The sequence below is a fragment of the Symphalangus syndactylus genome, chromosome 13, assembly GCF_028878055.3.
Source record: "Symphalangus syndactylus isolate Jambi chromosome 13, NHGRI_mSymSyn1-v2.1_pri, whole genome shotgun sequence".
NCBI classification, from domain to species: Eukaryota; Metazoa; Chordata; class Mammalia; order Primates; family Hylobatidae; genus Symphalangus; species Symphalangus syndactylus.
Window position 1 is genome coordinate 127517322 of NC_072435.2, and position 26962 is coordinate 127544283.

Sequence of the window (26962 nt, forward strand, 5' to 3'; positions counted from 1 at the left end):
TGCCTCCATTCTCCTCACCCCAGTGACCACTGTCCCATGCTCTCAGCAGGTGGGTCACTCCCACTCCATGAGAGAATGGGGGCCAGGAAATGCCACTTCCCACCCTCTTGAATCCCACCCCAGGCTTGCACTTCCTGCTTTGCAGTGGAAGAGGTCTCCCTCTCTAGTGCCCATGCCCTCGATGGTTTCCCCGTCATCTTTCTCCTGCCTTCTCAGACCTTGCACTTTGACTCTGTCTTTTCTCGTACCGTCAGCATGTCTACTGCCTCACAGCACTTCAACATGCAAAATCACTCCCCTCTGTTATCCACCTAATATCCCCTTCCAACCTTCCCTCTGTCTCTTCCCTTTTATAGCCAAATTGTTTTCTCTTTAAAAATTTCAGTTTATTTATTTTTTATTTTTTGTAGAGGTGAGGTCTCACTATGTTGCCCAGGCTGGCCTTGAACTCCTGTGTTCAAGCAATCCTCTTGTCTCAGCATCTCAAAGTGCTGGGATTACAGGTAAGAGACACTGTGCCCAGCCAAAAATTTTCAGTGTGTTTAAAGTTAAGCATTCATCACTTTACCTCACAGCCCACATTTCTTTTTAAAAAAATAAATTCAGACATAATTCACATATATACCATAACATTCACCCTTTTAAAGTATATCATTCAGTGACTTTTAGTAAATTTATAAAGTTGTGTAACCATCAACACTATCTCATTTCACAACATTTTTATCAACCCAAAAAGGAAACCCCACATTCATTTGCAGTCACTGCCTATCCTCTCCCCACAGTCCCTGACAACCACTAATTTACTTTCTTTTTCTTTTCTTTCTTTCTTTTTTTTTTTTTTTTTTTTTGAGATGGAGTCTTGCTCTGTTGCCCTGGCTGGAGTGACAGAGTCTCACTCAGGCTGGTGCCGTGGCATGATCACGGCTTCCTACACCCTCAGCCTCCCTGGGCTCAAGTGATTCTCTCTCAGTCTCCTGAGTAGCTGGGACTACAGGTGTATGCCACCATGACTCACTTTTAAATTTTTTGTAGAGATGGGGGTCTCTCTATGTTGCCCAGGCTAGTCTTGAACTCCTGGGCTCAAGGGATACACCTGCCTCAGCCTCCCAAAGTGCTAGGATTACAGGCAAGAGCCAGCGTGCCTGCCCTTTTAATTGTTGTGTTGTAAATTATTTACTTTGGACACGAGTTCCATGTCAGACATATGGACTTAAAGTAATTTCTCCTGTTCTGCGGATTATCTTTTTAAAATGGTGTCATTTGCAGCACAGACGTTTTAAATTGTGATGATGTCCAATGTATCTATGTTTGTTAGTTGTGTTTTCAGTGTCATATCTAAGAAACCATTTCCTAACCCAGAACCCTGAAGATTCACCCCTATGTCTTTATCTGGAGACAGAGTCTCATTCCGTTGCCCAGGCTGGAGTGCAGTGGCATGATCTCAGCTCACTGCAACCTCCGCCTCCCGTGTTCAAGCGATTCTCCTGCCTCAGCCTCCGGAGTAACTGATATTACAGGCGCCTGCCACCACGCCCAGCTAATTTTTTGTATTTTTAATAGAGTCAGGGTTTCACTATGTTGGCCAGGTTGGTCTGGAACTCCTGACCTCAAATGATCCTACTGCCTCGGCCTCCCAAAGTGCTGGGATTATAGACTTGAGCCACGTCTGTGTCTTTTAATAGAGTTTTGTCGTTTTTGGCCGGGCGTGGTGACTCACACTTATAATCCCAGCACTTTGGAAGGCCGAGGTGGGCGGATCACTTGAGGTCCAGGGTTCGAGACCAGCCTGGCCAACTTGGTGAACCCCCCCCCCCGCCCCAACAAAAAATACAAAAAATTAACCAGGCGTGGTGGCGCGAGTCTGTGGTCCCACCCACTCGGGAGACTGAGGCAGGAGGATCACTGGGGTCCAGGAGTTCGAGGCCAGCCTGGGCCACACAGGGTTTGGGTCTTGCATGTGAGCCTGGTCTGGCGAATCTGCAGAATGTGAGAGCTGGCGGCCCACTTCTGTTCCACGTGGGCGCATTCCCAAACTGCGCGTAGAGAAGCCGGGCTGCCGCGACTCGGTCCGTCTCGGCCTTGGGTTCGGCCCCGCCCACGCCCACCCCACAGAGTCTCGCGGCGCCCTCGACCTCCAGCGCCCTCGCGCGGTCAGAGCGGCGCCGCGGAAGCGCAGCTACGGGCGCGCCGACGCGCGTCCCTTCCGGCTCGCCGTAGCAGCCGCGCCGCCGCTTCCTCCCGCCGGGGCCCCGGATGCACTGAGCGGCTGCGGCGCCGCCTGCATCCTCCCGCCCTCCTGACGCGGCCAGAGCACAGCCCTGAGGCCCAGGGTAAGTGAGGGCAGAGGCGCGGGACGGGCGCGGGAGCCTCTCCGGACAGCAGCGTCCAGGGCCCGGGGTCGCGTTGCCGCAGCCGCGGGCGTACAGGGCCCGCTCGCCGGCCGGCCTCGGGCGTCGCGTGGGGACCAGGCCGTGGCGGCTGTCGTGAGCGACCCCGGGCGGGCGACCGGGCTGAGGGCTCACGGGCCCGCGTCTTTCGAGTCGTAGCGCCCGTCTCCCGCAGGTCGCGCCATCCGCGTCCGTTTCTCGGGGCCCCGCGGGCTCCTGGGCTGGGGGCGTGGCCGAGGGCAGCTGGGCGCGGCGGCGTTGCGGGAACCGGGGGACTCCGGCCCGCGCCTCCTGGTTCTCGGGGCTGCGGGGGTGGCTGTTGCTCCTGGCGCGCGCGTGGGCTTTCCTCGCGGTCACGGACGCGACGCTGAGGTGCGGGGATGGGACGTCCAGAACCACTTTCCTGAGGCGCGACGGAGCGAATTCACTCAGAACTTAAGGACCCCGCGTCCCGGGCGTCCCGGAACGCGCCGCCACAGGGGTTACAGTGCGGTCCGAATCCGCTCCTTGTGGGCGTAGACCTGCCCGGTCCTCCTCGGCGGAGCCTTAGTAATTAGCGCTCCCTCCGCCGGGAGCGCCTCCCCTCACACACCTGCGGCCCGCGGGCTTCTGCTCAGCTGTCGCCGTGTCAGTGACAGAAAAGTAACGCATCCCAGTGCCTTATCAGTAGTTACTTTCTGAGACGGGGTCTCGCTCAGTTGCCCAGGTTGGCGTGCAGTGGCGCGATGACGGCTCCCTAGAACCTCGACCTCCCGGGTGGTTGGGCCACCATGCCCGGCTTTTTATTTTGTTATTTTCTTTTGAGAAGGAGTCTCGCTCTGTCACCCAGGCTGGAGTGCAGTGGCGCGATCTCGGCTCACTGCAACCTCCGCCTCCCGGGTTCAGGTGATTCTCCTGCCTCAACCTCCCTAGTAGCTGGGACTACAGGCGCGCGCCACCACGCTTGGCTATTTTTTTTTTTTTTTTGTATTTTTAGTAGAGACTGGATTTCATCATGTTGGTCCGGCTGGTCTGGAACTCCTGACCTCGTGATCCGGCCCCTTGGCCTTCCAAAGTGCTGGGACTGCAGGCATAAGTCACCGCGCCTGGCCAGTTTTTTGTGTGTTTTAGTAGAGATGGGGTTTCACTGTGTTGTCTAGGCTGGTCTCGAACTCCTGAGCTCAGGCAATCCGCCCACCTTGCCCTCGCAAAGTGTTAAGATTACAGGCATGAGCCACCACGCCCGGCCAATTTTTTATTATTTGAGTTGGGGTCTTGCTGTGTTGCTCAGGCTGGTCTCGAACTCCTGAGCTCAAACAATCCTACCGCCTTGGCCTCCTAGTGCTGGGACTGTAAGCGTGAGCCACCGCGCCGGGACACGTGGAAGTGTTAATAGGGCTTCTCTCTGGGTTCTTGGATGAGTTGTATTCTTTTTTTACTTATTTGTGTCCTGTCATTTTTTTTTAGCACAATATGTGCAATGAAATAATTTATGTAATTATTCTTTTTATTTTTTTTTTAGACAGAGTCTCACTCTGTCTCCCAGGCTGGAGTGCAGTGGCGCGATCTCAGCTCACTGCAACCTCTGCCTCCCAGACTCAAGTGATTCTCCTGCCTCAGCCTCCCGAGTAGCTGGGATTACAGGTGCCTGCCACCATGCCCAGCCAATTTTTTTGTATTGTTTGTTTGTTTTGAGACGGAGTTTCATTCTTGTTGCCCAGGCTGGAGTGCAGTGGCATGATCTTGGCTCACTGCAACCTCCGCCTCCTGAGTTCAAGCGATTCTCTTGCCTCAGCCTCCCAAGTAGCTGGGATTACAGGTGCCTGCCACCACACCTCCCTAATTTTTTTTTTTTTTTTAATTTTAGTAGAGAGGGGGTTTCAACATGTTGGCCAGGCTGGTCTTGAACTCCTGACCTCAGGTGATCTGCCCGCCTCAGCCTCCCCTTTGCTGGGATTACAGGCACAGTGAGCCACTGCACCTGGCCTTTTTTTTTTTGCATTTTTAGTAGAAAAATGGGGTTTCACCCCCGTCTCTACTAAAAATACAAAAAATCAACCGGGCATGGTGGTGGGTGCCTGTAGTCCCTGCTACTCAGGAGGCTGAGGCAAGAGAATGGGGTGAACCCGGGAGGCGGAGCTTGCAGTGAGCCGAGATCGCGCCACTGCACTCCAGCCTGGGCGACAGAGCAAGACTCCGTCTCAAAAAAAAAAACAAAAGAAAAAGAAATGGGGTTTCACCATGTTGGCCAGGCTAGTCTCAAACTCCTGACTTCAGTGATCCACCCACTTTGGCCTCCCAAAGTGCTGGGATTACAGGTGTGAGCCACCGCGCCCGGCCCCAATAGTTTGTTTTTGTTTTTGTTTTGGAGCCAGGGTCTCGCTCTGTTACCCAGGCTGGAGTGCAGTGGCATGATCATAGCTTACTGCAGCTGTGACTTCTTGAGCTCAAGCGATCCCCTGCCTTATCCTTCCAGGTAACTGGGACTATAGGTGTGTGGCACGACGCCCTGCTAATTTTTGATTTTTTGTAGAGACAGTATCTCACTGTGTTGCCCAGGCTTGTCTTGAATTCTTGGACTCAAGACATCCTGTGGTCTCAGTTTCCCACCGTGTTGGGATTACAGGTTTGAGCCACTGTGCCCAGCCTGTTTCTTTTTATTGCTGAGGAGTACTCCTTGGTTTGAACGTTTGCCCACTGATGGATATTTGGATTGTTTCCAGTTCTTTGTTTTCCATCTTTTTTTTTTTTTTTTTTAATAAGGGTAACACATGAACAGTTCACATTGAAAGATATCCAAACAACACAGAAGTACATAGAGCTCGTTAAGAGTTCCTTTGCCCTTTCTCCCCATTCATCACCTCCCCACAGCTACCGAATTTGGGTTTCATTTTTCTGGGTTTCTTTCCATACATCAGAACATGCATTCTCAGTGAGGGCGATATCTCCAACAAGGGAGTGAAAATTAGTTATTGGAAGAAGGGTGAAAAAACTTAGGCATTGCAGTGTTTTGTGGCCTCCCAAAGATCCCAGTACCTGACATGTACAGTGTGGTATATCTTTGTACAGCTGTGGTATGAAAATTTCATGGGGAGGCAATTAGGAGAAAAACTTATACAAATGTTCCTTAGCAGGGCCATGGAAAAATAAAGATCAAGAAACAACAGTAGAATGATGGATTGGGGATTTATAACCTTATTATTTGGTGTTTGATGAAGCACTTCTTCAGTTTTTCTTGAACTTCTCTCACAAGCTGAAATAGATCCCACCTGGTCTAGTATAGGGGCTTTGGTTCATAAGGTTAAGGACCCACTACTACCTCCATGATTTAAAATCCTTGGAATTGTAGCCTGTTAAATGGAAGGGACATTGGAGACATTGAGGGGAGGCTTTCCTGTTGATCCACCATTACAGCACCCTGATAGGTCAGTTCTCTGTAGTAACATACAGTGTGATAAGCCCTAGACAATTTTAAAATTCAGTTTAGCCCACTTGGTATCATTCAGAATTTATATATTTCAGGAACTAGTATGGTACTTTTGTAATGTGCCCTTTGGTGGAAGAATAATGAAGGTTTTGTTAGCATATAGATCTTTGGTTAGTAGCTTTTAATTTGTTATGTGACATCTAGTGTTACCATCTTTTTTTTTTTTTTTTTTTTTTTGAGACGGAGTCTCGCTCTTTCACCCAGGCTGGAGTGCAGTGGCGCGATCTCGGCTCACTGCAGGCTCTGCCCCCCGGGGTTCACACCATTCTCCTGCCTCAGCCTCCCAAGTAGCTGGGACTACAGGCGCCCGCCACCTCGCCCGGCTAATTTTTTGTATTTTTTAGTAGAGACGGGGTTTCACCGTGGTAGCCAGGATGGTCTCGATCTCCTGACCTCGTGATCCGCCCGCCTCGGCCTCCCAAAGTGCTGGGATTACAGGCGTGAGCCACCGCACCCGGCCTAGTGTTACCATCTTATATTGAAATTATTTTTTGCAACATTTATTATGAAAAATTTCAAAGATACACAAAGATTGAAAGAATTTTGTGGTTGGCTGGGTGGGGCGGCTAACGCCTGTAATCTGAGCACTTTGGGAGGCTGAGGCAGGTGGATCATATGAGATTAGGAGTTCGAGACCTGCCTGGCCAACGTGGTGAAACTCCGTCTGTACTAAAAATCCAAAAATTAGCCGGTTGTGGTGGCTCACACCTGTAGTCCCAGCTACTCGGAAGGCTGAGGCATGAGAATTGCTTGAGCCCAGGAGACAGAGGTTGCAGTGAGCTGAGATTGTGCCACGGCATTCGAGTTTAGGTGACGGAGTGAGACTTTGTCTTAAAAAAAAAAAAACAAACAAATTTCACGGTGAACACTAGTATACCTGCCACTTAGTTTCCATTAAACATTTTACTATACTTGCTTCATACCTGTTTATCCATTTTTCTTAAAATTTTTTTTAAAAAAACATTTCAAAATGTGTGTGTGTGTCAGCGTCTCTGTAGAGAGTTGAATTAAAATTAGGGGCTAGGCCAGGTGTGGTGGCTCATGCCTGTAATCCCAGCACTTTGGGAGATCAAGGCAGGAGAATTGTTTGAGCCCCAGTAGTTCGAGACCAGCCTAGGGAACATGTTGAAACCCTGTCTATACAAAAAAATACAAAAATTTGGCTGGGCGCAGTGACTCATGCCTGTAATCCCAGCACTTTGGGAGGTCGAAACAGATGGATCACTTGAGGTTAGGAGTTGGAGACCAGTCTGGCCAACATAGTGAAACCCTGTCTCTATTAAAAATACAAAAATTGGCCGGGCATGGTGGTGCACGCCTGTAATCCCAGCTACTCAGGAGGCTGAGGCAGGAGAATCGCTTGAATCCAAGAGGCGGAGGGTGCAGTGAGCCGAAATCACGCCACTGCACTCCAGCCTGGGTGATAGAGTGAGACTCTGTCTCAAAAAAAAAAAAAAAAATGGGCGTGGTAGTGTGTGCCTATAGTCCCAGCTACTTGGGAGGCTGAGGTGGGAGGATTGCTTGTGGCCAGGAGTTTAAGACTAGCATGGGCAACATGGTGAAACCTCGTCTGTACAAAAAATACAAAAATTAGCTGGCTGTGGTGGCATGCATTTGTAAGTCCCAGCCACTCAGGAGGCTGAAGTGGGAGGTTTGCTTGAGCCTGGAAGGCAGAGGTTACGGTGGGCTGGGATTGTGCCACTGTACTGCAGCCTGGGTGACAGAGTGAGACCTTGTGTCAAAAAAAGAGAAAAAATTAGGAGTTAAAATTGAGTTAAATTAGAAACACAGCCGTTAAAAATTTTTAAAGTTGTTTAGCCATCGTTGGTAGCTTTGCTATCCATTAGGATACCTGTACCATGTTTTTGAGAAGTGTTATTTTAGATAAACGGTTTCTTTGCATTGTAGTTGATTATCTTTGTTTCTCTAACATGGCTATAACGTCTCTGAGGTCAGGAACCATTTAATAAAATTGAAGTATAATTTACATATGGTAAAAGTTTATGCTTTTTTTCTTTGAGACGGAGTTTCGCTCTTGTTGCCCAAGCTGGAGTGCAATGGCGTGATCCTGGCTTACTGCAACCTCCACCTCCTGGGTTCAAGCGATTAATTCTCTTGCCTCAGCCTCCAGAGTAGCTGGGATTTCAGGTGCGCACCACCATGCCCGGTTAATTTTGTATTATTGGTAGGGATGGGGTTTTTCCATGTTGGTCAGGCTGGTCTTGAACTCCTGACCTCAGGTGATCCACCCACCTCGGCCTCCCAAAGTGTTGGGATTACAGGCATGAGCCAGCGTGCTCATCCAAGTTTATGCTTTTTAGTGTATGGTTGAATTTTTTTTCTTAGTCCATTTAATGTTGTACTTTTTGTTTTTTTTTGAGACAGAATCTCGCTCTGTTGCCCAGGCTGGAGTGTAGTGGTGTGATCTTGGCTCATTGCAACCTCCACCTCCCAGGTTCAAGGGATTCTCCTGCCTCAGCCTCCCGAGTAGCTATGATTACAGGAACGTGCCACCATGCCCAGCTAATTTTTGTATTTTTAGTAGAGACGGGTGTTTCACCAGTTGGCCAGGCTGTTCTTGAACTCCTGACCTCAGATGGTCCACCCGCCTCGGCCTCCCAAAGTGCTAGGATTACAGGCGTGAGTCACTGCACCCGGCCCATCTGTGTACTTTTGAGAGACACATCCCGTCTTGTAACCATTATCACAAATCAAGCTGTAGCTACAGTTCTTTCCTTCCCCATTTCTCACGCCTCTCTCTAGTCAGCTCCATCTCTGCCTTCAGCCCCTGTCAGATTTTGTTCTAGTCTCTGTCCCCACCATTTTCTTTGTCCAGAATGTCATGCCAGTGACCCACAGAGCCCTCGGCCACTGTTACTTGGCATCTTGCACCTGAGACTCAACTGTGTTGTGGGTGTGTCAGTGGTTTGTTCCTTGGTGTTGCTGGGTTGTGTCTGTTGTATGGCTGTATCACAGTTTGATGTGTCTGCTCATCAGGGGAAGGTCAGTTTTAATATTCTGATACTTTTCAGTGGGTCTTTTTCTGTATGTTTAACTTAGTGATTGTGTTATGCAATTGGTAACCTGCTTTTTTCACTTAATGTGTCTGGAAATTTTGGTTTTATTACATATTTTCCATCTAGAATTTCAACATTGGAAATTTCTGATTATGCTTTTTAATTTTTTTTGTTTTTCTACAGTGAGTATTGTTTATGTGCAATTTTTTAGGTTGGTAGGTTAATTTCCTTCGGGTAGATTTCTAGAAGTAGGGTTACTAGGCCAAAGGTTTTAGGGTCAGATGGGTTCATTCTACTTTCCTACTGCTGTATGCAGTCTACTCCTACAGGGTGTTTTTTGGGTTCTGAACTCATTTGAAATCTTTTCTACATCTTCCCAAATTGCTTCTGTAATTCCCTTTAGCAGGATTAGTGGAGTGCCAGTTGTCTGATTTAATGTCTTGGCTAAGTGGGTCTAGGGAAATATTTATTTTAGTCTGTATTCCTCTTTTTAGTAGCAAGGTTGGTCGTTTTCCTCTAAGCTGGTTAAGTGCATGCTTTTCTCCTTTTGTGAACTGTCTTTTTTTTTTTTTTTTTTTTTTTAGGAGTCTAACTCCTTTGCCCAGGCTGGAGTGCAGTGGTGAGATCTTGGCTCACTGCAACCTCCACCTCCTGGGTTCAAGCAATTCTGCCTCAGCCTCCCAAGTAGCTGGGATTACAGGCATGTGCCACCACGCCCGGCTAATTTTTTGTATTTAATAGAGACAGGGTTTCACCATATTGGTCAGGCTGGTCTTGAAGTCCTGACCTCAAGTGATCCACCCATCTCAGCCTCCCAAAGTGCTGGGATTACAGGCATGAGCCACCACTCCCGGCCTCTTTTTGTCTTTAATTAATTTTTCTACTGGGATTTTCATGTTTTTCTTACCGATTTGTATGAGTGCTTTTTATGGTATTGGTAATAGCTTTTTGTTGTACCTACTTCAGATATTCTTTCCAAGATAATTTGATTTTAGATTTTGATGATTTACTTTTTGAGTTTTAAACATTTAAAAATTTTCTTCAAATCTTTCTATTTTTTCAGTTACAACTTTATTATTATTATTATTATTATTATTTTTTGAGACGGAGTCTCGCTCTGTCGCACAGGCTGGAGTGCAGTGGCGCAGTCTCGGCTCACTGCAAGCTCTGCCTCCCAGGTTCACGCCATTCTCCTGCCTCAGCCTCTCCGAGTAGCTGGGACTACAGGCGCCCGCCACCACGCCCGGCTAATTTTTTGTATTTTTTAGTAGAGACGGGGTTTCACCGTGGTCTCGCTCTCCTGACCTCGTGATCCGCCCGCCTCGGCCTCCCAAAGTGCTGGGATTACAAGCGTGAGCCACCGCGCCCGGCCACAACTTTATTATTTTTAAGGTTAGGAAATTGAATTTCCTTCAGAGATTTAGTAAATATTCACTTTTGTGTTTGGTTTTTTAACGTTTTGGTTTTTTTTTCCTATCACCTACCAGAAGGAACGTTTTGATTTTTCTTTCTTTTTTTTTTTTACATTTAATGTAAAACTTGGAAAGTTAGCTTATAAAAATGCTTTATTTATTTATTTATTTGCTTGTTTGAGACAGTTTTGGTTTTGTTGCCCATGCTGGAATGCAATGGCTCAATCTCGGCTCACTGCAACTTCCGCCTCTCGGGTTCAATCGATTCTTCTGCCTCAGCCTCCCAAGTAGCTGGGATTACAGGCGTGTGCTACCACGCCCAGCTAATTTTTGTATTTTTAGTAGAAATGGGGTTTCACCATGTTGGTTAGGCTGGTGTGGAACTCTTGACCTCCAGTGATCCGCCTGCCTTGCCCTCCCAAAGTGCTGGGATTACAGGCGTGAGCCACCAGGTCCTGCCACTTAATTTATTTTGATGTATGGTTTGTGATGAGAGTTTAAGTTGAATTTTCTCAATGCATTAATTTGTTTTTATAACATAACTTTAAAATTCCTAACCCTTACCTGTCCCCTGGTTTTCTGAATTACTATATGTGAGAGAGTTTCTTTCTAGCCCTCATTTTCTCTTACTGATCTCCTTTGACACTCTGGGAATGTATTGTAAGGAAATAATCCCGAATATACTCTACCTATGTTAATTTAGCTTTTGTGCCAGTTTCACACTAATCTGTCATAATGCTTGTTTAATAAGATCAGGAACAGAAGCTTGTTTTGAAAGTAATAAGCATTGTTAACTGCCCCCACCTGGAGCTCCTGTCCCCGCACCCACTCTGATGGGCTCTCTGCCGGGTAGTGGGAGGGGCATGCTCTTGGGTGTCTCTGTGGCCTTGCTCTTCCCTTAAGATATGTTTGTTGCAGCCTGCATGCTGTCTTCTGACTCCATCTTCAGAAACTAACCATCTGATCAAAGCCTGCCTTTCTCCTGATTGTTTAAATATGCACTTTTTACATGTTTGTTAGGAATATACTTGTGCATTTATAAATTCTGTAGTTTTTGATTTCATATATACATGTATTTCAGCCAGGTACCCGAGACTTAGAAGAGCCTTATACATTTTGTAACTTCTTTTTTTTTGAGATGGAATCTTGTTCTTCATTGCAGCATCGATTTCCTGGGCTCAAGTGGTCTCCTCCTTCAGCCTCCTGAGTAGCCGAGACTAAGGCTGCTACATTGCCACCATGGCTGGCTAATTTTTGTATTTTTCTTGTAGAGATGGAGTCTCCCTATGTTGCCTAGGCTGGTCTTGTACACCTGACCTCAAGTGATCCTCCTGCCTCAGCCTCCCCAGGTGCTGGCATTACAGGTGTGAGCCACCATGCCTGGCCGTTTTTTATCTTCTGTAGATTCATGGTTTTTAAAAATCCATTGTCCATTTTCTCATAGAGATAAGCAGTGATGTCCTTGCGATGAACAAGGGGTCTTGTTTGTCTTGGAGTAAACAAGAAGAAGCTCTCTGATAGCCGTCCAGCCAGGGTTGAGGTGAAGGCACCTCAAGAAGACAGGGGCAGCTGGGTGTGTCCAGCAGGACTGGAGAAGTCTGAATGGTGGCACCCAGGTCAAGCTGGCTTCTGTGGTAGGCCTAAGTGTGAACCGGAACGTTGCGGGGTGATGTGGCTTCTCACCCACTGGCTCAGTGCTAAACTATGCTACCAAGAGTTCATCTGCTTCCCTTGAAAACTTGAATGAGGTTTTTGCTCCTTTATGACAGAAATTAGCTATTACATAGATCCAAGCAGCAGCCACCCCCTTGATGTGGGACAGTGTCCCCCCTTTCCTCTTGGAATGCTGGCACTGAGTTGGGTGCCAGGTGCCACTCACCATTGCATTTGCACCCTTGCTTCTCTTAGGGGTGAAAGAGCGACCACAGTGGGGAACAGATGGGGCTGCAGTGGTGGGGCTCACTGCTTATCTTTAGTCTTCCTTTCCCCTGTAGATTCTGGAGTCTGTAGCCCGGGTCTGACCCTGTCTCACCCCAGGATTACCCTTGTCTGCTCCATCCTCTGCTTCGTCCTGTCAGCTTTCAGCTGACTTTCTTCAGTGGCCCCTTCTGCTCCTCCACTGCTGTTTCTCGTCCACTTGTGCTCAGCAGCGTTTGGGTTACAGCTCCTTTGAGATTGTGGTACAGCCTCCCAGAGAGTTTCCAAAGCCAGAAAGGCAACTCACCCCAGAGTGAGAGCCAGGTCCTGGCTGTCTCCCTTCTCTCTCCCTTGAGACCTTCTCACAGTTACTTCTCTTTGTGTGTTCTTAGGGAGAATGTTGAGATCTGAGGCTGTTCCCTACCTTCCAGTCCAGGACTTGGTGTCATGTTTTCTCCTAGCTCCTGGCACAGGCTGGCAGCCTCCCCAGGGCAAGGACTGTCTTACCCGTGTCTGTCTCTACTCTCCTGCAGTAGCACCAAGCCTGACACACAAATGGGGCTCAGTGTCTTTGAACTGGATTTGCAAGAGGAGAGTTTGCAGTTGAGGTAGTCCTGGAGGTTGATAAGAACTACTGGCTGGGGAGGGCTGGGTATTTGCTTCTGGCGAGGTGGTGCTGCACACCCTCATTCAGCGAGAGTCACGGAATGCCTCCTGGGCTCTGTGCAGCAGTGAGCGGGGAGCTGTCCCTCCGTAGGGAGAGACGGGCGGAGGCCGGAAAGTCCACAGCGTGAGTGTTGGCTTCAGACCTTGCTCTTCTGCCTGCCGGCTGCGTGGCCTTGAACAGCTCACAGATATTCCTGTAGCTCAGTCTCCTAGTCCTTCAAATGGGGTGTGAATAGTGCCCACCCCACAGGGCGGCCGTGAGGATTTGAGGGATGGCCTGGTCTCTCCAAGCGTCCACACAAGTTAGCTGTTGAGGTCAGCAATGATCGGTATGTTCCTCCCTCAGTAGGCGGTTTAGATCACCCATCCTCTCCCGTGGGGCCCACCCCAGGCACAGCAGTGACTGAGGACACATTTCTCCAGCTGTGCCATATTGAATGTGAGTCAGCTCTGTTGTTTGAATCAGATGCGGTGAGAATGTACTTTCAAAGTGTCTTTTCAGTGCTGTTAAGTGGCAATAAAACAATTATGTGTGCCTTCAAGTAACTTGGTTTTAATTTTAATTTTTAGGAAAACAACACATTGGATACAGAAGGGAGGTGATCATGCACCATGGCACTGGCCCCCAGAACGTCCAGCATCAGCTGCAGAGGTCCAGGGCCTGCCCTGGCAGCGAGGGTGAGGAGCAGCCGGCCCACCCCAACCCACCCCCTTCCCCCGCGGCTCCCTTCGCTCCCTCAGCGAGCCCATCGGCACCCCAGTCTCCCAGTTATCAAATACAGCAGCTGATGAATAGGAGCCCTGCAACCGGGCAGAACGTGAACATCACCCTGCAGGGCGTGGGCCCTGTCGTCGGGGGAAACCAGCAGATCACACTGGCCCCACTGCCGCTCCCCAGCCCCACCTCTCCAGGCTTCCAGTTCAGTGCTCAGCCTCGGCGGTTCGAGCATGGGTCTCCATCATATATTCAGGTCACGTCCCCCCTGTCCCAGCAGGTCCAGACCCAGAGTCCCACGCAGCCCAGTCCCGGGCCGGGGCAGGCCTTGCAGAATGTGCGTGCAGGTGCCCCTGGCCCTGGGCTGGGCCTCTGCAGCAGCAGCCCTACGGGGGGCTTCGTGGATGCCAGCGTGCTGGTGAGGCAGATCAGCTTGAGCCCATCCAGTGGCGGACACTTTGTGTTTCAGGATGGGTCAGGACTCACCCAGATTGCCCAGGGAGCCCAGGTTCAGCTCCAGCACCCGGGTACGCCCATCACAGTCCGAGAGCGGAGACCCTCCCAGCCCCACACACAGTCAGGGGGCACCATCCACCACCTGGGACCCCAGAGCCCTGCAGCCGCGGGTGGGGCCGGCCTGCAGCCCCTGGCCAGCCCAAGCCACATCACCACGGCTAACTTGCCACCACAGATCAGCAGCATCATCCAGGGCCAGCTGGTTCAGCAGCAGCAGGTGCTGCAGGGACCGCCGCTGCCCCGGTCCCTGGGCTTCGAGAGGACGCCCGGCGTGCTGCTCCCTGGGGCTGGGGGCGCAGCGGGGTTTGGGATGACGTCCCCACCCCCGCCCACCAGCCCTTCCAGGACTGCCGTGCCCCCAGGCCTTTCCAGCCTCCCACTCACGTCTGTGGGGAACGCGGGAATGAAGAAGGCTCCCAAGAAGTTAGAGGAGATTCCCCCAGCCTCTCCGGAGATGGCACAGATGAGGAAGCAGTGCCTGGACTATCATTACCAGGAGATGCAGGCTCTGAAGGAGGTCTTCAAGGAGTATTTGATTGAACTGTTTTTCTTGCAACACTTTCAAGGGAATATGATGGATTTCTTAGCTTTCAAGAAGAAACATTATGCCCCATTACAAGCATATCTTAGGCAGAATGATTTGGACATTGAAGAAGAAGAGGAGGAGGAGGAAGAGGAGGAAGAAAAATCTGAGGTTATCAATGATGAGGTAAGAAACAGGAGTTAATTTGCTTAGTACAAATCTTCTAGATGATCAGTCTATGCAACAATGAATTAAGTAATAATTTATTGAGCCTGTGGTATTTCTAAAGTATTTCTAAGGTTTTGGGGCAAGGATTTGACCCATAAGTAAAAGTGAAGAATGTGTTTGGCCTCCTTCATGGGAAGGAAGAGCTGTTGAGCACAGAAGTGTGTCAGGAAGGGACGGAGCTGCGCTACAACAAGTGCGTCTTCAACACCCAGTGTTCTCATTGAGCACCAAGGATTCATCTCAGGTTCAGAGAACTCAGCAAGTGTGTCCAGTTTTTTTCCCCTTGTATCTGGGTGTGTGGTTTGTTGGCTGACGCTAACAGCTGTCACCAGCCAAACGTGTGAAAGTCCAGCACCCTTTGTCTGGTTTCCCAAGTTTCACATTTCTATAGATCTCTTTAAAAACACCATCAGCATGGTTTTCAAACAGATTTAAGTCACGAGCTTTTTATAATAACCAGCCATAAGTCACTAGATGTGTGTATATGGGACCTTCATCATTAAAATAGTTATTATGGCAAAAAACTATGTTTGAGAAGTTATTCAATTTTTAGATGTAGTCTTTTAAGATTTGAGATCATACTTTAAACTCATTTTTACAAATACCTATTAAGTGATATTTAACAGTGACTCTTTTTTAGAGAGTATACTTTTTGGGTGCCTGGAATGGCACATAATAAACCCCCTACCTGAGATTTCTTAGTACCATGGTGAGTCTGAGACTTCCTGAAAACCAGGGTGAGAGTGAATTGGACTGTGACGCACTGTATTTTGTGCCTTTGTGTTGTGTAGTGTATGCTATGTTGGTGGAGCTTATTTTGTTTTATGATACAGTTAAAATAATTTAAATCTTTGTCAGCTCTTCTGCAAAGAAATCTGCTTTTGGTGAACAAAAGCGAATCTCTTTGCTCAAGCAGTCCTTACTGGTATCTATGGATGTATTTGTGTGGCTTTGCCATTTTGTGTTTTCTTTTAACACCTTTTCCAGGATGGACCATATTTGTTTTTCAACAGGTTTATATGATTATTTTGAGGATTTCACCTCTGTTGTCCTGAAATAGTAAAATTCATTTCTCTTACGTTTGTATACCAATGTTGTCTGTAAGCTCAATCCCCCTTATCTGTGCTTAGAAAGAAAAACAAATTCGTTTTTCTAACTTCCTGCTGAAAAAGACCTTTGCCATTCTGACCCTACATGTAACAGAGTGGCTATTCTGTAAATTTCCTAGGGAGTTGTTAGGGCTTTGTTACCTGGAAGTCTGTCTGCCATATGCATTTTTAAAATTTGAAGTTGCAGAATCTAACGATATTGCACTTTGACTTAAATTGGAGTTTCTGCAAGGTTTGCAGTTTGAGTTAGGTTGTTGTGCTTTAAATCTGCCAGTTCAGTATCCTTTTACAGGATTTGATGCAAAAACATTCCATTTTTAAACCCCAAATGTCAGTGAGCTATCAGCAATAAAATTCTAACAAAATTTTGAGCAGTTGTAAAAATTATGTTGCCTTTTTTTCTCAAAATATTTCCTCTCAGGTAAAGGTTGTGACAGGAAAGGATGGGCAGACTGGGACTCCCGTTGCTATAGCAACCCAGCTTCCGCCAAAGGTTTCTGCTGCTTTTTCATCCCAGCAGCAACCATTTCAGGTACTTTTCGATGGTTCTCAAATGTAGTCTCATCCCAAACTTTTCCTTCATCCAGATATTTTAACCTTCGATATACTACTTGCTCTTCAGCATTTTTTTTCCAGAGCCCATTTCTTATTTTTCAACAGTAAAAAATCTTCCTGCATATACAATTATAAAATTAAATTGCATGAGTTAATGATGACACAGATCTTAGTGCATTACTTTCTTTTGTATACTTGTAATGCGGTAGTAGCTTTAGCATGCATGTCATCTAATACTTAGTCCTGTTGAATGTATGCTCAGGATTCCTTGTGTGCTGTGTTTTAAATGTTGGTTCTTTCTTGTGTCCTTTATTTTGAGAACAGTGCAAAACAGAATAAGAAAAAAAAGATTCAAGTAGATGATAAGTTGGTATTTTCCATAGCTAGAGGAAATGCTGAAGTGAAATACACTTCTGAAATCATCAGGACCATAGACTTCTTTTTTTTTTTCTTTGAGACGGAGTCTCGCTCTGTCGCCCAGGCTGGAGTGCAGTGGCGCAATCTCGGCTCACTGCAAGCTCCGCCTCCCGGGTTCACGCCATTCTCCTGCCTCAGCCTCTCCGAGTAGCTGGGACTACAGGCGCCCGCCACCACGCCCGGCTAATTTTTTGTCTTTTTTAGTAGAGACGGGGTTTCACCGTGGTCTCGATCTCCTGACCTCGTGATCCGCCCGCCTCGGCCTCCCAAAGTGCTGGGATTACAAGCGTGAGCCACCGCGCCCGGCCCAGGACCATAGACTTCTAAACGGATATTAAGTGAATGCAAACTGATTATTTTTAATTTTTTGCAAATTCACTCAGTTTTAAATTTGTAATGCCAATAATTTAAAAACACAGGTCACTCACGCCTGTAATCCCAGCACTTTGGGAGACTGAGGCGCACGGATCACCTGAGGTCAGGAATTCGAGACCAGCCTGGCCAACAGGGTGAAATGCTGTCCCTACTAAAACTATGAAAATTAGCTGGGCGTGGTGGTGCATGCCTATAATCCGGGCTACTCAGGAGGCTGAGGCAGGAGAATTGCTTGAACCTGGGAGGCGGAGGTTGCAGTGAGCCGAGATTGTGTCACTGCACTCCAGCCTGGGCAGTAGAGCAGGACTCCATCTCAAAAACAAACAAACAAACAAAAAAAACAAACCATCAAATTTCTACTAGCTTTGGAATAGATAGTGCTGGGTTGTGAAAGCAGTTTCATCCTTGGGATTTTTGTTGTTATTTTAAATTTTGATATAATTTCAAATGTACATAATAGTTGCAATAATTATTTAAAAAAATCCTTGTACCCTTTACCAAATGTATCAATTGTTTTTGCCCCATTTGCATTATTTTCATTCTCATATATATATACATATATAAAACATCATATCCTACTCTTTTACCTGTAAATACTTCAGCATGCATTAGATAAGACTGTTTCCTTACCTAATCACAGTACAGTGATAAATATCAGGAAATTGTACAGAATATACAATAATATATTCTAATCCATAGTTTATATTCAAATTTCATCTTTTGTCTCAAGGATGTCCTTCATAGTGTTTCTTTCCCCCTAATCCAGTATCAAGTTGTCATGCCTCTCTGGACTCTTTAATCTGGGTTGGTTTCTCAGCCTTTCATGACCTTGGCTTTGGCTTTGGCCTGGGCCTTAAAAAGTATAGACCAGTTATTTTGTACAGTGTCCTTTGATGTGGGATTGTCTGATGTTTTCTTGTGTCCTATTTGGATCATGTATTTTTGAGAAGATTGCTATAGAAGTAATGATATGTCCATTTCAATGTGTCTTATCAGAAGGCTGTGATGTCACTTTGTCCTGTAACTAGTAATGTTAACTCTGACCACTTCGTTAAGGTGGTTTCTACCAGGCCTGTCCAGTGGAAATTTATTTATTTTTCCTCTTTTAAATGATGAGTAATTGGGGGAAGATACTTTGAGACTATGTAAATATCCTGAATCTCCTTAAACTTTTACCCACTGGTTCTAGCATCTATTGATGAGTCTTGCCTGAATCAGTTATTACTATAAAGAATCCATGCTGGGATTTCTAACTCCATCATGCTGTCTACATTTATTAGAATCAGTAGGCTGTGATATATCACTATCAGTATTTATTTGCTTATGTTTGTTTAAACTTATTTAATTTACGTTCAGTAAAATGCACCGTTTTTTAGTCTGTACTTGTGAATTTTGACGAATCCATTGAGTTGTGTAACCACGACCACAGTCAAGCAACAGAAGCTCCATCACCTCCCAAAATGTTCCCTCATCAACCCTTCACGCCTCCCTTGACCTTTGTTCTCCATCGCTAATGATTTTGCCTTTTCCAGAATGCGTATCTATGGAATCCTAGTCTGGGTTGCTTTTCAGTCTGGCTTCTTTCACTTAAGATAATGCATTTCAGATTCATCTACTTTGTTTTATTTGCCATTAATTTGTTCTTTTTATTGCTGAGTGCTATTCCATTGTGTGAATGTGCCCCAGTTTGTTTATGCATTTACCCTTTGAAGAATATTTAGGTTGTTTCCAGTTTTTAGAATTTGGGAATAAAGCTGCTATAAATGTTCACATACAGTTTTTCATGTCAACATAGGTATTCATTTCATTTAGGTAAATGCCTAGGAGTCAAAGAGTCTCTCTGAAAGTATTCTGGTTTGGGTGGCTGGCTGTCTGATTTGGAAAAAAAAAAAAGAAAAACTAGGAATCAGATTTCTGGGTATGTTGAACTTTATTAAGAAACCGGCTGGCTGGGTGCAGTGGCACACACCTGTAATCCCAGCACTTTGGGATGCTGAGGCGGGAGGATTGCTTGAGGCCAGAAATTTAAGACCAACCTGGGCCAGGCACCGTGGTTCACGCCTGAAATCCCAGCACTTTGGGAGGCCAAGGTGGAGGATCACTTGAAGCTAGGAATTTAAGACCAGCCTGGACTAGGCATGATGGCTTATGCCTGTAGTCCCAGCACTTTGGAAGGCCTAAGTGGGTGGATTACCTGAGGTCAGTAGAGACCAGCTTGGCCAACGTGGTGAAACCCTGTCTCTCCTAAAAATACAAAAATCAGCTGGGCATGGTGGCACATGCCTGTAATTCCAGCTTCTCAGGAGGCACGAGAATTGCTTGAACCCAGGAGGCGGAGGTTGCAATGAGCTGAGATAGCGCCACTGCACCCTAGCCTGGGCCACAGAGTGATACCCTACCTCAAAAAAAAAAAAAAAAGACCACCCTGTCTCTACTAAAAATTAATTAAAAAATTAGGCCGGGCGTGGTAGCTCACGCGTGTAATCCCAGCACTTTTGGAGGCGGAGGCAGGCAGATCACCTGAGGTCAGGAGTTTGGGACCAGCCTGGCCAACATGGTGAAACTCCATCTCTACTAAAAATACCACAATTAGCTGGGCGTGGTGGCAGGCGCCTGTAATCCCAGCTACTTGGGAGGCTGAGGCAGGAGAATCACTTGAACTTGGGAGGTGGAGGTTATAGTGAGCCGAGTTCACCCTATTGCACTCCAGCCTGGGTGACAAAAGTGAGACTCGTCTCAAAAAAAAAAAAAAAAATTCCTGTGTGTGGTGATACGTACATGTAGTAGTCCCAGCTACTTTGGAGGCTGAGGTGGAAGGATTGCTTGAGTCCTGGAGTTCGAGGCTGCAGTGAGTTGTTGACATGCCAGTGCATTCCATCCTGGGCCACAGGGCCACATAGTGGACCCTGTCTCAAAAAAATAAAAAGGTGGCTAGGTGCAGTGGCTCACGCCTGCAGTTCCAGCACTTTGGGAGGCCGAGGGGGGTGCAGATCACCTGAGGTCAGGAGTTCGAGACCAGCCTGGCCAACATGGTGAAACCCCATCTTTACTAAAAATGCAAAAATTAGCTGGGCGTGGTGGTGGGCACCTGTAATGCCAACTACTTGGGAGGCTGAGGTTGGAGAATTGCTTGAACCCAGGAGACGGAGGTTGCAGTGAGCTGAGATCATGCCACTGCACTCCAGCCAGGGTGACAGAGCAAGACTCTGACTCAAAAAAATAAATAAATAAAAAGGTTGGGCACAGTGGCTCATGCCTGTAATCCCAGCACTTTGGGAGGCTGAGGCTGGCAGATCAGTTGAGGCCAGGAGTTCGAGACCAGCCTGACCAACATAGTGAAACCCTATCTCTACTTAAAAAAAAAAAATTAGCCAGGCGTGGTGGCATGCACCTGTAGTTCCAGCTACTTGGGAGTCTGAGGCAGGAAAATCTCTTGAACCTGGGAGGCGGAGGTTGCAGTGAGCCAAGATGGCACCACTGCACTCTAGCCTGGGCGACAGAGTGAGACTCTGTCTCAAAAAGAAAAAAAAAAGAGATTAAAAGAAACTTCCAAACTTTCCCAAAGTGCCTGTACCATTTTGTGTTCCCAGTAGCAATGTATGATAGTTCTCTTTGTTTTGCTTCTTCTCTAGTACTTGTTATTGTCAGTTTTCTTTTTTAATCATTCCAGGTCTAGTTTATTTTATTTTGGATGTCTCTGAAGACTAATAAAGTTGAGCATTTTTTCATTTGCTGTTCGTATATCTTTGACAAAGCATCTGTTCATGTCTCACCCATTTTTTCACTGAGTTATTACTGCATTTGAAAGTTCTTCACATAGGCTGGGCGCGGTGTCTCATGCTTGTAATCCCAGCACTTTGGGAGGCCGAGGCGGGTGGATCATGAGGTCAGGAGATCAAGACCACGGTGAAACCCCGTCTCTACTAAAAATACAAAAAATTAGCTGGGCGTGGTGGCGGGCGCCTGTAGTCCCAGCTACTCGGAGAGGCTGAGGCAGGAGAATGGTGTGAACCCAGGAGGCGGAGCTTGCAGTGAGCCGAGATTGCGCCACTGCACTCCAGCCTGGGCGACCGAGCGAGACTCTGTCTCAAAAAAAAAAAAAAAAAGAAAGTTCTTCCCGTAATATGGACATGTTTTTTGTCAGCTGCATGTTTTGCAAATATTTTTTCCTGTCTTTGGCTTGTTTTTTTCTTCTCTTAACACTATCTTTTTCAGAACAAAAGTTTTAAATTTTGTGGAAGTACAATTTATCATTTTTTTCTTTTACGGATTTGCTTTTGATGCCATATCTAAGAACTCTGCTCAATCCAGGGTCAGAAAGATGTTCTTCTGTGTTGTCTTGTAGAAGTTTTATAGTTTTACTTTTAGATCTATGATTTATTTTGTGTAAAGTTTTGTGTAACATGGCAAACATAAGAAATTTGCATGTGAATATTCAATTGTTCCATGCCATTTCTTGAACAGACTATCCTATGTATGTTGAGTTGACTTGCGTCTTTGCCAAAGATTAGTTGACCTACTTGTGTGGTTCTGTTTCTGGATTCTCTTCTCTTCCCTCCTCTTTATGTGTTTTTCTCTGCCAGTGTCACACTATTGTGATTACTATAGCTTTATATAAGTTTTGAAGTCAAGTAGTGTGAGTTCTCCAAGTTTGTTCTCCTTTTTCAAAATTATTTTGGTCATTCTAGTTCCTTTCCCTTTTTGTATACATTTTAGAATCAGCTTGTTGATACCTACAAAACATCTTGCTGGGATTTTGATTAGGATTGTGTTGCGTCCATTGACCTGTTTGGGGAGGAGTAATATCTTAACAGTGTGAGTCTTCCAGTCCATGAATATGGTATATCTCTCTATTTATTTCAGTATTCTTTGATTTCTTTCATCAGCATTTTGTAACTTTCAGCAGACCATATATTTTCTTAGGTTTATACCTCAGTATTCCAATTTTGGGAGGTATTATAAGTAGTACTTAAAAAATTTCCAGCTGTTTATTGTAAGTATATAGGTATACAGTTGATTATTTGAACCTACATTCTGCAACCTTGCTAAACTCATTTATTAGTTTTAGGAGCTTTTTTGTAGATTCCATGGGATTCTCTACATAGGGAATCATGTCTGCAAATAGAGTAGGATTTTTTTTATTTTTTCAATCTGTATGCTTTTTATTTCTTTTCTTTTCTTTTTTTTTTATTGCATTGGCAAGGGTGTCCAGTATGATCTCCTTCCTGATCTAGGGGGAAAGCAGTTAGTCTTTCACCGTTCAGTAAGATGTTAACTGTAGATTTTGCAGATGTTCTTTATCAAGGTAATAAAATTCCCTTTTACTCCTAGTATATCATGAATTGATGTTGAATTTTGTCAAATACATCTATTGACAGTGATATGTGGTTTTTCTTCTTTAGTCTGTAAAAATGGTAAATTACATTAAATTGAGGCATACTTTAAAAACAGAACACACAGATCTTCAGTGTTAACAGTTTGCAGAGTTTTGACAAGTACATACACCGATGTAACCCACACAATGGTCAACATGTCCATTTCTATCACTCCATGAAGTTGCCTGATGCTCCTTGCCAGTCATTTACTGCCCAGCCCCCCTCTTGGTGGTTCTGTTATTATTTATTTTGATGCTCAGGTTATCCGTGATTGACCAATTGGAGCCTCTTCAGGCTGGCTCTAGTATACTTCCGACATACCTCTCTTACTTCCTGAGTACTTCCTTATTTTCTGGCACAAACTGTTTAAAGTTCACCTTGTATATATATATATATTCCTTGATCCAGCCCTGGAATCAGCCATTTCGACAAAGAGCCTGGTTCCTTTCGGTGGGGAATAGTAATTTGATTCTGGTATTTAGATATTCATTGTAATGGGTTTTATACAATTGAAGATAACTCTTCGTCGGGCACGGTGGCTCACACCTGTAATCCCAGCACTTTGGGAGGCAGAGGCAGGCAGATCTCCTGAAGTCAGGAGTAAGAGACCATCCTGGCCAACATGGTGAAACACTGTACTAAAAAACACAAAAAAATTAGCTGGGTGTGGTGATGTGCGTCTGTAGTCCCAACTACTCATGAGGCTGAGGCACAAGAATTGCTTGAACTCGGGAGACAGAGGTTGCAATGAGCCAAGATTGTGCCACTGCACTCCCTTGGGTGACAGAGCAAAACTCTGTCTCCACCACCCCCGCCCCCCTGGAAAAAAAGAAGATAACTCTTAAGTTGGAGATTATCAGAAAATTTGTTAGTGGGACATCTTTACTGCTAATGCCTGGAGGAATATAATATATTAATGCATTTATAGACCACATTGATAAATATCTGCATTAGAACAGTAGGATAATAGGCCAGGAGTGCCTATAAACATGAAAAAGAGATGCAGTCTCTGCAGTACAAATTAAACTGCTCAGACTTTCTATTCCATGCACCAGATTGCCAGAAGTTAAACTGGAGAGAATCTGTTGATGTAGAGCTGTAGGATTCTCGTCTGCTTTTGATGAGAGTGGAGCTTGGTCTAGTTATTTGGAAACGTTTTGCATCATCTGGAAAAGGTGAGCAGAGAGCATACTCTGACCCAGCACGATGCTCTAGAGAGACTCTTGTGTTTGTGCACCAGAACACATGTGCAGTCATGTTCCTCGCAGCATTGTTTTTGGCAGCCCCAAATTGGAAAGAACCAGATTGTCCATTGGCCACAGAATGGATGGGCTGTGTCCTAGAGGAGTACTAACAGAGCACCCAGTGCAAAACAGAGAGCCCTGCCATCGTGCACGTCGATGCACGGGTGTAAGCAAAGCAAAGAGGGTTTAGACACACACCCACAGGTGGTGACACTATAAGGAAACTTTTTTTTTTTTGGTTTGTTTGATTTTTTGCTTTATTGAGGTATAATTGGCAAATAAAATTTTATAAAGTGTACAAAGTGATTTGGTGTAAGGATAGTGAGGTGATTACTGCAATCAAATTAATTAACAGTTACTCTTGTTTTGTTTTGTTTGGTGAGAATGGCTAAGATCTACTTTTCAGCAAGTTCCAAGTATACAGTGCAATATTATTAACTATAGGCTGGGCGCTTTAGCTCACACCTGCAATCCCAGCACTTGGAGAGGCCGAGGCTGTAGGGTCGCTTGAGACCGCATATTCAAGACCAGCCTGCACAACATAGGACACCATCTCTACAAAAAAATTAAAAAATTAGCCAGGTGTGGCATGTCTGTAGTCCCAGCTATTCGTTTAGAAGGCTGAGGTGGGAAGATCGCTTGAGTCCAGGAGGTTGAGGCTGCAGTGAGCTGTGATTGTACCACTACACTCCAGGCTGGACTGTAGAGCAAGACCCTGTCTCTTAAAAAAAAAGATTCCACGTGAAAGTGATAGTGTACAGCATGTATCTTTCTCTGGCTTATTTCAGTTAGCATTATGCCCTCTAGGTTCATTCATGTTGTCATAAATGGCAGGATTTCCTTGCTTTTTGTTACCGAATAGTATTCCATGTGTATATACTATATTTGTTCATCTGTTGCTGGACACTTAGGTTGTTTTCATAGCTTGGCTGTTGTGAACAGTGCTGCAGTGAACACAGGAGTGCAGATACCTCTTCAAGACGCGGATTTCCTTTCCTTTGGCTGTGCACCCAGAAGTGGGGTTGCTGGATCATATGTTCATTCTATTTTTAATGTTTTGAGGAACCTTCATACTGATTTCCATAATTGCTGTAATAGTTTACATTCTCACCAACAGTGCGCAAGGATTCTTTAGGGAAATGTTTAACAGACATTTTGGGTAGTAAGTGTAGAAGCGGGTATATGGAGTTTTTAAGGTATGGGTAAATTTTTATTTCTTTTTTTATTTTTGTCTTCTAGTATAATTTCAAGAGCCAAAATTTTTATTTCTTAAGGCATGTGATGAGTATGTAGGGATCGCTTTATTATTACTGCTTTAAATTGTATGTATCTGTTTTTCCACTTTCTTCCTCAACATCGTATTATGAAAATTCTAAACAAGTTGAATGGATTGTTTAGTGAATGATACCTTACTATTTAAATTCTATGATTAACTTTACTGTGCTTTGAAAGTCTTACATATATTTTATAATTTCTTTTGTATGTGTGATATATTTCCTAATAAAAAATTACTTTTAAGACTGAAAGAGGAAAACCAAGGAGTCTCCATTTTGAGTTACAGACGTTTGAGGAAAATAACAGTGGATATCTAAGAAAATAGAAAAGAGTTAAAATGAAAAACATCCATTTCTTTGGGAAAAAAATTCAGTATGAGTTTTATTACTTTCTTTTTTTTTTTTTTTTTTTTTTTGAGACAGAGTCTCGCTCTGTCGCCCAGGCTGGACTGCAGTGGCGCAATCTCAGCTCAGTGAAAGCTCTGCCTCCTGGGTTCAAGCCCTTCTCCTGCCTCAGCCTCCTAAGTAGCTGAGACTACAGGCGCCCGCCACCATGCCCAGCTAATTTTTTGTATTTTTTAGTAGAGATGGGGTTTCACCATGTTAGCCAGGATGGTCTCGATCTCCTGACCTCATGATCCGCCCTCCTCGGCCTCCCAAAGTGCTGGGATTACAGGCGTGAGCCACCGCACCTGGCCGAGTTTTATTACTAATAGCTAATTGTGTAATTCTTATTTTGATCAGTGAAACTCTAGAAATAAATTCAGAATTTGTTATTACATATGTACTAATTTCTGTTTCAAAAAGATTTTTAGGTAATATTATTGAGTGCAGGGGTGTTGCATATAAAATACAGACAGGCACACATTTATTTATAAAAAGATAAAAAGAACCATTCTAAGTAGAAATTTTTCATCATTTTCCTGTTGGAGAAAATGAATAATTTGCCATAATTTTATCATCCTAACACACCTTTTTTTTTTTTTTTTTTGTGACGGAGTCTCGCTCTGTTGTCCAGGCTGGAGTGCAGTGGTGTGATCTTGACTCACTACAGCCTCTGCCTCCCAGGCTCAAATGATTCTCCTGTCTCAGCTTCCTGAGTAGCTAAGATTACAGGCGTGTACCACCACATCCAGCTAATTTTTGTACTGTTAGTAGAGACGGGATTTTTGTCGGCCAGGCTGGTCTCGAACTCCTGACCTCAAGTGATCCACCTGCCTTGGCCACCCAAAGTGCTGGGATTACAGGCATGAGCCACCATGCCTGACTGACTTTTTAATGTTATGTTGCATATATACCAGTTGAAACAAACGAATTTGTACTTTTTTGTTTTGTTATTTCATTTAACAAATAATTCTTTTTATTTTATTGACTTCTAATAATTCTCTTTTTAACTGCTGCTACCGCTTCATTATTTTGAAGACCTGTAATTCATCTAACCTCTTTCTAGTTTTAGGTTATGTCTGTTCTATTTAGAAAAACTCTTAGGAGTGACACTAGTGAATCAGGAGAGCGTAAGTCTCTTCGTGGTGCCCACCGTATACTCACTTTGTGTTTAGCTAAAAGTGCTGCTAGACTGTGGCCCCAGTTTTATTATGGCTTTGCAAGCCCTGTTTACCATTCTAAAAAGAGTTTAAACTTTGGGAGGCTACAGCAGGCGGATCACTTGAGGCTAGGAGTTTGAGACCAGCCTGGCCAACATGGCAAAACCGCGTCTCTACCAAAAATACCAAAAATTTGCCGGGTGTGGTGGCGTGTTCCTGTAG

The 26962-nt window shown here is 45.4% G+C and overlaps 1 protein-coding gene across 24 annotated transcripts in view; it reads left to right on the forward strand.

The window, feature by feature from the left end:
- The first annotated feature begins 2205 nt into the window (after positions 1 to 2205).
- Positions 2206 to 26962, forward strand: part of EP400 (E1A binding protein p400) — a 128505-nt gene continuing 103748 nt past the window's right edge. For 8 of the 24 annotated variants that reach the window (XM_055240145.2, XM_055240155.2, XM_055240153.2 and 5 more), the window contains exons 1-3: positions 2246 to 2330; positions 13436 to 14805; positions 16378 to 16488. In XM_055240145.2, the coding sequence (XP_055096120.1) occupies positions 13471 to 14805; positions 16378 to 16488 (1446 nt within the window). In that variant the 5' untranslated portion in view covers positions 2246 to 2330; positions 13436 to 13470. Of the gene's footprint in view, positions 2331 to 13435; positions 14806 to 16377; positions 16489 to 26962 lie in introns of all 24 variants that reach the window. The other 16 variants (XM_055240147.2, XM_055240151.2, XM_063614758.1 and 13 more) reach the window with 5 other exon arrangements.